This window comes from Hemibagrus wyckioides, linkage group LG09 (assembly GCF_019097595.1).
Source record: "Hemibagrus wyckioides isolate EC202008001 linkage group LG09, SWU_Hwy_1.0, whole genome shotgun sequence".
NCBI classification, from domain to species: domain Eukaryota; kingdom Metazoa; phylum Chordata; class Actinopteri; order Siluriformes; family Bagridae; genus Hemibagrus; species Hemibagrus wyckioides.
In genome coordinates, this window is record NC_080718.1 from 7,835,940 (window position 1) to 7,848,156 (window position 12,217).

The 12,217-nt window shown below is 40.9% G+C and overlaps 1 protein-coding gene across 1 annotated transcript in view; it reads left to right on the forward strand.

The window, feature by feature from the left end:
• ush2a (Usher syndrome 2A (autosomal recessive, mild)) overlaps positions 1 to 12,217 on the forward strand; it is a 214,114-nt gene that overhangs the window by 50,906 nt on the left and 150,991 nt on the right. Inside the window, exons 16-20 of the mRNA XM_058398879.1 lie at positions 424 to 582; positions 1,979 to 2,476; positions 3,715 to 3,993; positions 5,657 to 5,826; positions 7,273 to 7,417. Coding sequence (XP_058254862.1) covers positions 424 to 582; positions 1,979 to 2,476; positions 3,715 to 3,993; positions 5,657 to 5,826; positions 7,273 to 7,417 — 1,251 coding nt within the window. The remainder of the gene's footprint in view (positions 1 to 423; positions 583 to 1,978; positions 2,477 to 3,714; positions 3,994 to 5,656; positions 5,827 to 7,272; positions 7,418 to 12,217) is intronic.

A 12,217-nucleotide genomic window follows, 5' to 3' on the forward strand; every position in this document is an offset into this window, starting at 1 on the left:
ATAACTTTTTGTCCTTGGCTGCGTTTTACAGGAACTGCACTGAGTTTTCGCTCTGTAAACACTGACCAATGATTTGCTTCCTTTTGTTACACGTTACACATCTTGTTTAGAAGTTATACGTTTATAAAATTTGCTGTGGCACATTCTAGCATTCGTTTTATATTCGTTAATGTATCCATGGTTTTGAGGGAGGAAATGGCCCCCTTAATGCCTCAGGCTTCTGGCCCCTACAAATCTGTTTTATTAAGTTGTTTGACCCCGAAAGCTCCACGCCCCACACACATCTCCCACCACCATTTTATACACAGTCTAGCTGTTGCATTTTTATTCATCTGAAAGATCTTTAACCTTACTGTTTTTTCCCTGCACCCTAAAAAACATCAATCATTGTTGTTTGTCTCAACTCTAAACCTCTGTTTTTAGTTCCCAGACAGCAGCCTCCTCCGACAGGCTCCGTGCTCAGTGCCAGCACTATCGAGCTGAGCTGGAATGCCCCAGATTCACCCAACAGCAACTCCCTCACCTACACGCTTCTCCGGAACCTGGAGCCAATCCATACCAGCCACGACCAGCTTCCTTTTGGTCAGTCAATTCAGCTCAATATTAGTCTGGTGCTTTTAACAATAGAGGTTGTCACAAAGCAGAAATCCGGGCGTAGATTTAGATTTAGATCTCTAACGAGTGAGTATCTGACAGTTTTTCCTTTGTGGAGACATTTGGCTGCCATACTGTATGCATACCTCCAAAGTTGGAACAAACAGACTTTGGTGTCGCTCAGCCATCCTTGTCATGTGCTTTGTTTATGATCAGCAGCATTTTATTGATCACCAGCATACTAAGATGTGTTACATAGGGGATGTTACATAGGGGATGTGGATGTACCTTAGTGGTTATGTCACGTGTGTTTTGTAACGTCACCAAGTGTTATCACGTTATGTCACATAGAGGAGGTGGCAGCTTAGTGGTTAATGTGTTGGAAGATTGTAAAGATTGGAAGATTGTGAGTTCAAATCCCAGGTCCACTGAGCCCCTGAGCAAGGCCTTTAACCCGCAATTGCTCAGTTGTATGAAATGAGATAAAAATGTACTGTAAGTCACTCTGGATAAGGGTGTCATGCTGTAAATGTAAATATAAGCTATTCCCCCTCCCACACATATATACATACAAATGTGCACTTACACTTTGCACTATGAACACTACCGTCTAGTGTTTGAATTTTAGAAGGGTAGTATCATCTGTAATGGAGCTGTAATGTATTTTATTCGGGACATATAGGCTGTTTCACAGTCGGTAGTGAATGATACCGAATGCACGTAATGCAACACTTTAGTTTTAGTAGAATACTGTGCATTTTTAAAATGTTGAAAAATAAATTGCTCAACATGAGCTAATTTAAAAAACGTTTGTAAGCTCGTCAACCAGAGTGTCTTTGGTAATCATGAAATTTTCATTATCCAGGGTGAACGCCTGGTAGCCCCACCCCTCTTCCACTATGTAAAGCTACAGTGCTGAAAGCATGAAGTCTCCAACATTTCACGCTTGTTTTTTTTCCGGTTGAATAAGTACATCATCCGGGAACTTGAAGTGCACTTCTTCATCTTGTGTGGTGTGAACTCACACTATCTATAGTACAAAGTGGTTTAGAATGGTGCATAAGTATGTGATTTGGACACACCTAATGTTTCCACAAGGGCAGAAATATCAATATTTGGTTAATCCCAACAAGGAAGTGCTTTTCTTTGCTTTTTTAGGGGAACGACAGTTGTTCTTCTTAAGAGTTAGTGTTAAGTTTTATTAATTAACTGCATTTAATGCATTTAATGCTTGTCACTCTAATGGATAGTTAAGACAAGTGTGTAAAGATGGGGCAGAGAAAGTTAAGCTATAAATATATCCCAGATGCAAATGCTAACTAATGCAGTTGTTTTTGAGTGCATACATAGTCAAAAGCACACATCATATTTCTTTTCTGTACAGGATCAATGTACTTCACAGACACTGCTCTGTCTCCGTACACACTCTACACCTACCAGCTGATCACCAGCAATGTGCACGGCAACACCAGTAGCTCCAGTGTCAATCTCCGCACTCTGTCCTCTGTCCCTGATCTCAGTGAGCTGCAGCTGACCGTTGTGGGTCGGGCTAGCCCCACCAGCATTTTGTTCAACTGGACAGAGCCTTTAAACACCTCAGGCCCCATGGAGCACTACACCCTGCGTTCTGTGAACGAACAGAATGGAGAAGAGAACCTTCATTACCAGGGCCTCGGCTCTGAGGTCACAGTGGATGCCCTGCGCCCGTTCAGCCGTTACAGCTTCAGTCTGCAGGTTTGCACCAGTGGTGGTTGTGCTCGCACTGCCAACGTCAGTGTGGTCACAGCACAGGTTACACCGCAGCAGCAACCAACACCAAGAGTGAGAACACTTTCCCCAACGCAGCTCCAAGTAGACTGGGATGCGCCCGCCATGCCAAATGGTAAAAGCAGGGGATTATGGAAATGTTCAGGTCTGAGTTGTGTGGTAGAAAGGATTATATACCATCCATATGCTCAAGAGTAGGCTTGTTTAGGTGTTTTTGACTCTTATAAGATATCTTATATGTCTTATTAGATACAAATGTCATCACGTAGACCAAATCTACTGGAACAGAGTATTGCAGGGAGAACTTATTTTTGTTTTTGTAGAGTGTTTTTAGTCAGCATCAGCCTGCTTTCATTGGCTTTTGGATTACTACAGAAAATAAGCTCTTTGATCAACAAAAGGTTATGATTTTCATGTGTTTTGTTCAAGATAATCTTCACATATGGACTCAGTGACCTTTTATGAATTTTAAATGAAGCTTAAATACAATCAGCAGAAGTAAAACACCAGTTATTATAAAGCTGTAAATGAACTACGCTACAGTCACATGACTTCAACATCATCACCACCACTACATTTTCAGCTCTTTTAATCTTTATTGTATCTTTACTGAAGTGTAGTGATGCCTTCTCAGTGTTACTGAACACACTACAGCTCTAGGAATCCTCCACTGCATCTTCCTCACACTCTTTTAGCAGTCTTCAGCCCCATCATTACAATAATGAGAAACACCATTACAGAAATGCTATTTGATCTCTGGCCGGCTGAAAATTAATTCCTGGCGAACTTTAATCTACAACCGAGAGGCTTGATTAAGGCTCAGCCCCGTGCTTCATTCCGCCGTATAAACCGGCAGGGCTGCACGTCACACTTTAAGGCGCTTGATTGCCGCATACAATTACGCATTGTGCCTCACGCTAGCAAAAGTGCTGCAAAATAGCTTCCTGTATATCAGTGACTTTTAATGCCAGTTATCATGCTTTATCACAAATTAACTCATTAACATGGGTCATTATAAAGTACCCTCGGAGAATTCTCCTAACAATTCTACTCTCTTTTTAATTGTGTCTGATTTCTCTCTCTCTCTTTTTTTTTGCTTTCATCTCTCTGCAGATGTAATTGCATGTTGTCAGTGGCTGGCTTTACATCACAAGATCTCCTCAATATTCTGCGGCTAAGGCATATTTGGGAAATTGTAGAAAATTATAATTATATGCAGTGTTTCTGTTCTGCACCTGGAAGCCTTTTGCTTTAAAGAGACAGAAATCTGGCGATTTCACTCATTGCTATAGAAGGTCAATAAGGAAAGGACAAACATCCATCACTCGTTTTTATATTTTGTCTTCTTTCCAGGTATAATTATCAGGTACGAGCTATTCATGCAAGTGCTCAATGATTCACTGGGAAACATGACCAGTCCCAGTACAGAACACAGGATTTTCCTCAGCACTGGTTGGCTGGACCCGCTGCAGCCTTCGGATTCAGCCGGTGAGAACACTCTGACTCCGCCCGAGAGCAGCGTGGTGGTGTCTGATCTGGAGCCCTTCACTGCATATCGCTTCAGAGTGCTTGCTGTTAACATGGCCGGCAGCACCACATCAGAGTGGAGCACTGCTCGTACTGCAGAGGGAGGTTAGACACACATATACACAACAACAACAACAAAAAAAAGCAAAAATCTAGTTCTTATTTCATGGCCTTTCATGTACCTAATAAATATACGAATAAAAGGATATAATTTTCTTTCACAAATGTACAAGAATTGTAATTATATTCCACCCACCTGTTAGTGGGTGGGATATATTAGGCAGCAAGTGAACATTTTGTCCTCAAACTTGATGTGTTAGATACAGGAAAAATGGCCAAGTGTAAGGATTTAAGCAAGTTTGATGAAGCACCAAATTATGATGGCTAGACGACTGGATCAAAGCATTTCCAAAACTGCAGCTCTTGTGGAGTGTTCCCGGTCTGCAGTGGTCAGTATCTATCAAAAGTGGTCCAAGGAAGGAACAGTGGTGAACCGGAGACAGGGTCATGGGCAGCCAAGGCTCATTGATGCATGTGGGGAGCAAAGGCTGGCCCATGTGATCTAATCCAACAGACGAGCTACTGTTGCTCAAATTGCTGAAGAAGTTAATGCTGGTTCTGATTGAAAGGTGTCAGAATACACAGTGCATTACAGTTTGTTGCAGATGGGGCTGCATAGAAGCAGATCAGTCAGGGTGCCCATGCTGACCCCTGTGCACCGCCAAAAGCGCCAACAATGTGCACATTAGCATCAGAGCTGGACCACAGAGCAATAGAAGAAGAATGTTTCTGGTCTGATCAATCACATTTTCTTTTAAATCATATTGATGGCCATGTGCATGTGCTTCCCTTATTTGGGGAACACATAGCACCAGGATGCACTATGGGAAGAAGGCAAGCAGGCAGAGGCAGTGTCATACTTTGGGCAATGTTCTGCTGGGAAACCTTGGGTCCTGCCATCCATGTGGATCTTACTTTGACACATACCACCTACCTAAGCATTGTTGTAGACCATGTACAGCCTTTCATGGAAACAGTATTCCCTGATGGCTTTGGCCTCTTTCAGCAGGATAATGTGCCATGCCACAATGCAGAAATGGTTCAGGAATGGTTTGATGAGCACAACAACGAGTTTGAGATGTTGACTTGGCCTCCAAATTGCTCAGATCTCAATCCAATTGAGCATCTGTGGGATGTGCTGGACAACCAAGTCTGATCCATGGAGGCCCTACCTCGCAACTTACAGACTTCAAGGATCTTCTGCTAACATCTTGGTGCCAGATACCAAAACACACCTTCAGGGATCTAGTGGAGTCCATGCGTATATATATGTAGATATTTTCAGCTTATTCAATCCTAGATTAATTTTGAGGGTTGATTTTCAGTAACCGTGTTTACCTTTACTAAATGCTCACTGGGCAAGATATTTTAATTAGGCTTGGAATCGTAGCACAGCAGTAAATGTCTGTTACCTTGGAGCTTTGATTAAGAAGATTAAGATTTTGAGGGAAATACACAATTCTATTTTCATATCCAAGCTGCGTTATTCACTCACCAAGGCTCTCTGGAGTTTTTCCTTTTCACCAATTGTGTTCAATCTTCATTCAATCTTCAATCATGTTTATGGAAATGCAGAGCTACAGAGCTGGGGTGTGTGGATACACCTCTTCTTTTGCAGTGTTGCTTTCAGCTTAAGAATCATGAAACACTGCCTAGAGGAATAGCAGCCATGCTAACATGGTGGAATTGTGTGTCCTCTCCCCCACAGTTCCGGAGTACATGAGCCCTCCCCAGGTGTCTCCGGTGTCCCCGTCTTCACTTCGAGTGAGCTGGGAGACGCCACGGGAACAGGACATCAGGGGGATAGTGACCGCATATCAAGTCAGCCTTTACCAAGAGCAGACCTCAAACCCGTACACCCCTCCTGTACTGACACAGGTACTGAATAAATAAATGTATGAAATAATGTATGGCAAGTGTGACCAGCTCCAGTCCTGGAGCTCTGGTGCCCATCACAGGAGTGTAGCATTAATAGGAGTGTAGCATTCAGATGCTTTGGATTTAGTCCCTTGATTTAAAAGAACTGAAATTATATTCATTTCACAATACTTACTTCATGATTCAATTCAGATCAAATCTCAGAATATTTTAAATGGAATTTTAATGAAGAAAATTCAAGTCTGGGAAGATTTATTTTTTAATCATAAGCTATGCATATTTGTCTAAAAAATGTAAAATAACAAAAAATGGCTGTGAGCTGAGGATTTATAAATATAAATGGACTACACCATATCTTCAAAAATGATCAGTAATATTAATAAATATCAAATTTGTGAAGTTTTATTAGCATTGCTGTCAAACAATTCCAAAACTGGAGTCAAAATCATGAACAGGAAAGAAGCAGAGGTCAAGCGAACAGCAATGTCTGTCTGGAAATATCTAAAGTACACACACCAGGAAACTAGAACTAGATCAAAACCCAGAAACAAAGATCAGGAACACAGAAACAAGCAGCTCAGGTAAAGTCTGGTGGGCACTGAACGTTACGTCTCACTTAACAAAGAAACATGAGGCATTGAATACACACACTAATCAACTGCAAACAGATGAGAGTGATGAAGACACAGGAGAGAGACAAGATACAATGAGGCTGTAACAGAGTAGGGAACTGGGGGCGGAGCTAATTGCACACTGAACACTTCTTTTACTTTTTTCTTTTTTTTTCTATAACCAGTAACCTTCATTTGTGTTTCACATGTACTCTCGGTTCCTCTTGCTCTTTGCTTCTGTCTGGACCTGTATGCATGCAGTGGTCCCATCGGTCCAGAAAGATTTCTTCCTTCACTGATGTGGAAACTGTGTGTGTGTGTGTGTGTGTGTGTGTGAAATAAAGGTTAAATAAGGGCTCAACACTGTGGACTATTCACTGCTGACAGCCTATCAGGATCACCTCTTCTCTCTAGTGTCTGTAGTTTCAAAGGGATTTGATGAGCCTAGTTTTTTTTAACAACATTCCTTTTAATTGGATTTTAGCTATCTTAGATTTTAATTAAGCTGATAATATTTTTCAGCTGTATCCTGGAGATATATGTCCTCTCATTTTTTTCCCTTTTAACAAACACGTCAGGTCATCTAGGTATGACGGATATTGTGTGTGTGTGTGTGTGTTTAAGAGCTTTCCCTTTTTTTCATTTGAGGGCCATGCAGATGTGCATTACAATACATTACATATACATCAGGTTCAACCTAAAACACATGGTATAGGACATGCACTAGGTAGCCATGTTAATGTATAATCAAACTCTCTCTCTCTCTCTCTCTCTCTCTCTCTCTCTCTCTCTCTGTGTATGTGTGTTTGTGTGTGTTTGTGTGGGGGATCCCCAGCTGTTGTACAACGCCTCAGCAGACGAGCGGACCTGCACTGTGACAGGCCTGAAGAGCTATAAGGAGTACAGCTTCACTGTGACTGTGTGTAACACACAGGGGTGTGTGAGCAGTCTTCCAGCTTCAGGACGCACTCAACCATCAGGTTAATAAACACTAACTGATTAGCCATCAGTTCTAACATGCCAGCTTGTTAAGAAAATGAAGTCATTGTGTATACTGTACAGTTCTGTAAATGCAGTACAGCATTTTATTTCATGTCTGTTTTTAGATTTACAAACACTGGGTCTCATGTATGACGTTGGATGCAGACATATTTATTTGTGGATCCTTCATACAAGCATTTACCAGAAAATTCTGTAAATTCAGGGGGAAAAAACACGCTCTGACTTCCAGTCATATAATTTGCACAGATTACTGCACTTTAATATATGGAATTTACTTTCGAATTTAAAAATGCTTTTTTTATTATTATTATTATTTATTTATGTTAAAACAAGTTGTTTGCTATTATTTCCATTAGTTATAGAATATTTATATAAAAAAGAAAGAAAGCCAGCACCAACCCATAAATTAAGAACATAAACAGAGGACGAATCGTCTGGATGTGAAGCATGATCCGTAAACAAATGTCTCAGCATACAGAAAAAATAAGTCACTTGTTATAAAAATTATATATATATATATATATATATATATATATATATATATATATATATATATATATATATATATATATATATATTTGGCATGGAAATGAGTCAAAAATAACTTTCACTCTGCCTTTTAGCCTTTACCCTCATTACTCGTTTCATGCTCCCAGCTATCTGACCTTTTATGGAATTTCATGGCCGTCACTACATGCAAATGAGCTGTGTAGGGAACATGCTGTGCACTTTATGGTAGATTGATGCACACCAATAGGAAGAAACTCAGGCTCTAACATTTGTAAATCTGGCAAAGACAACAAACATGAATCAAGGGAGTGGGAGACTACTGCTGCTAGGAGTGTGCGAGACGCAGGAAGGAGGGAAGGATGAGATCCTCACTGCCCTCTCGATGATTGTCTGTGTCAATATGGGACAGTGTGTCCATCCTGGTATTTCTGGAGCCCGGGCAACGGGACAGGGTAAACTGGAACGGGGAAAGAAGGAGAAGGCTAAGGTGATTGATTGAACTTTGGCACCCTAGTTTCTTGTGGTCGGTGAATACAGTGAAGCAAGTGCCGCCACTTCCCCAGGGCAAGCTTAACACCCAACAGCTCCTGGTTCCCAGTGTTGGAAATTCGCTCAGCCGGAGTCCTTGTGATGAAGGCAACAATGAAAGGATTCAATTCAATTGAATTTAATTGTCACAAAGCAGCTTTACAGGAACTAAGGATGGCCCCTGTCTCTGAGGTGTCTACCATCAAAACAAATGGCCTCAAGGGATCAGCATGTGATGGCAGGATAGGAGCTGTGGTGAAGTCTTAAACAGGATCAGAGCCTGTTCAGTTGCGGTGTTCAACGCCAGGTACTTAGGACCTTCTTGGAGCAGTGACATTAGGGGGTTAGAGTAGAACATGCATATACACAGACACAGAGAGGACAGCTGCCTGTGTTTTTTGTACTGTTCTGTATAACTTCATGTCAATACAGGTTATCCAGTGTAAGTCCAGGATGTTAAAAAAGATTCATAAGCCCCCTATACAAATAGATTTAACAATTCTGATAATAACGTAACATTTATGTAGACAAAGTAAGGACTGATGCATTTCCTGTGTCTCTTGAGGCATTGTGCCGTTAGATATATGTGTTTTCATTCTATACACTCAAAAACAAATTATGAGTAGAAATTGGGATAAGTGATTTTTTTTGTTGTTTTTTATTTTTAATTTAGTTGATGTGTGTGATCTGTGTTCATTTCGTCTGTGTTAATACGTGTTAATTTCCATCTGAATATTAATGAAGTGCCTGTAATTGAACACGTCCATCATCACTCTGTTTAAAGGCTAGTACATAGCAGCTGAGGGACACACTAGTGGCACCTTTAATTCTCACTCCGCCAACAGGAAGTGTTGCTCTCCGTCGAAACTGGAAGGCTTTTCATCCCTGAGGAATATGAATGAAAGCTATTTGAGATTTACTCTCAGGTTATCTTTACTATTTCTGTACTTGAGAAAGTTGGGAGAAATTGGTTCAGACATTCAGACAGGTTAGGAAAGTATGTCATCAAGCCGTTTTCATCGGAAGAACGTACATTTTGAGTGTTGCCACTTTTTTTTTCCCCTCCTCTTTTTTTTGTTCCACGGAGATTGTGCCGCACCGACATTCCACCCAGCCTAAAGCAGTGAGGGTTCTTTTGCAGGATTTCTTCCCCTTTTTCCTGTCCTTATTAACCATCTACATCTCACCTTATATGATGACTTAATGACTCCCTCAACCCTCCTGCCGGAGTTCGACGCTCACCTCGTCCACTTGCCCATTTGCGGGCGAATTCATCGCTCGGCAGTAAAAACAATTTACTGTTAATTACAAGGAGAAAAATGTGCTGGCGAGCTCCCCGTGAACACCATGAATCAAACACCACTCATGGAGATTTATACGGAATATGTAAGTAGGACGAATTAGTGGGGTTTAATAACAGAGGCACAAATCACGCAGCCTTCAAGGGCCCTTAATTGATACTGTGGGAAATGATGGACATGAATCCGTCAGGCTCTTGGCGCCACTGTAAGATATGGTCAGCTCAATATGCTGCGGTGGATGTTATTGCTTCCTCCATACGACAGAAGCACATTTGTCGCTTTGCCACCGCACATGTTCTCATCGTAGTAGGAATGTTTGCTTTTTGCTGCCATTCACTAAATCGTGCTTTTGGGATATCAAATTAGGAACATGTTTTCGTTTAGTTGCTTATATGAGCCTTAAAATGTCAGATTTTTTTCTTTAGCCTGATTTAATGTCTTTCCTTATGGCTGTCTCAGGTTGGTTGAATCTCTCTCTCGCCAACACACACACAAACACACACTTTGGCAAATCCCTGGCCCACTTAAGCACATGTCTCTTTTATCCTTGTCCCAGGCCCATTCAGTAACTCTGACAGGACTTCGATGTTGATGATTGCAATTTATGTGATCCTTACTTTGTTTTTACGACTGTCTGTATACACAGAGCCCATCGTTTTTATACAGATGCGCCATTAGGCTGAATTACCATCTGTTCAAACGCAGCAGTCAGCAGCTGCTTCCGTTGGGTCGGTTAGAACGGCGGCGCGTTTCTCTCAGCGCCGGAACGAGCAGTGTGTAACGAGCATTATCCACAGCGTTCACGGCAAAACCGTCACCGTGTGGATGAATTTAATTGTGTTTGGGTCTTAAAGCTTTGGAGGCTACGTGCAGATATGTAGACCAGAACAATGCTCAGTGGCCCGTAAGCATAGAACACGTGAATAGGCAAACACTATAACAGACAAAATTTAAAGGAGTAAATCAAGGAAACACAAAACACAACAACAAATACTAAAGCAAATAAAAAAATACAACATCATAACTAAAAACACTAAAGCAAATAAAAAAAAAACCTAAAAGCAAAACTAAAAGAACACATAACAATCAAATGTGTCATTTACACACCAATGCAAAACTACATACACAACAACAAAACTGAAAACACAACCCTGTGTGAATATATCTTTATGTTGATTGATCTAAACTGACTACTTGGTATATCCAGTAGAATTCATTTAAAGGTAAGAGTTGCTGCTTTGTTCATGCTGTGATGAAAAGCCTCCAAGACTGTCCTGAGTTCCCAAGTATGTATTCCAAGTTGAGGGGCCGTTTTTTGTTTGAGGTCAAGAGTTATGACTTTTAGTTTAAATGCATTTAATGGTCACAACCCTCAATCCAGACTTATGGTAAACAAAGTAGCACTTATTTACTCTAATAAACAAGTTATACTGTACGTTATACTGTACACGTATTTGATTCAGAACAATCAGCAAATAGATAAAATTGATCATCTAGAACAATGATTGTAAAGTTCAATGTTTTACATCATTCATCACAATCATCAACAGGAATTTTGCTCAGAAAAAACAAATCAAACATGAAGGCTGTCATATCATTGCCTACTCCGAACTCCTTTTCCCACCAAACACCACGGCTTACATGCATACTGTGTTGTTGTTAGCACTTATTACCACGCCTTAATGTTTAATGTTGATTATCTCTGTGGTTTATTGACAGTGTTTCTGGTTTCCTTGTTTTATTCTTTGCCTTGCCTAATTCACAATGTTCACATTTTGACCTTGAGCTTGACCTTGATGATTCTGTACCTTTGCCACTGTGTTCATGAAACTTCCAAACCTGCACCTGCACAGATCCATCTCAGCATCTCTGTCCTGACAAAGGCATACATACTTTTTTTTGAAGCTTGTATTCAGGTATGAGGTCAAAAATGACATAATTCAAAGTTTCCAATTCTGAGTTAAATTAAAGATAGCACTGGGTTCTGGCTGTGGGTTTGTCTCCCCAGGGTGGTGGCGTTTGCCCTCACTTTTAAAATGGCTGCTATTTCTTCCCTTCTGATAATATATCTGAATACGTCAGTATGAGTCAACACACAGATTCATCGCTCAATGATTCTTCTCTGACATTTTTTGAGTTCCATTACAGCCCAAACTGAGAGGTTCTATAATCGTCTGGAATGCCTGACACGGGAGGTAGTCCTGCGTTAAGACGAAAAGTGATGGTGAGACAATATTGCAAAGTTGCAGGACCTCAGCTGTCAGTACAGGAGACCCCCCCACCCCCACCCCATCACTGCTAAAAAGCATAATAACTCATTTTCTGAACGCACTGATGAGGACAAGGATTGTGTAAGCCTACGGAATTTTAAAAAGCCAGCCAGACCGATGTTATTGATCGTTTTGTAAAGCGAACAGCTAATCAAGAGTTGATGGTAAT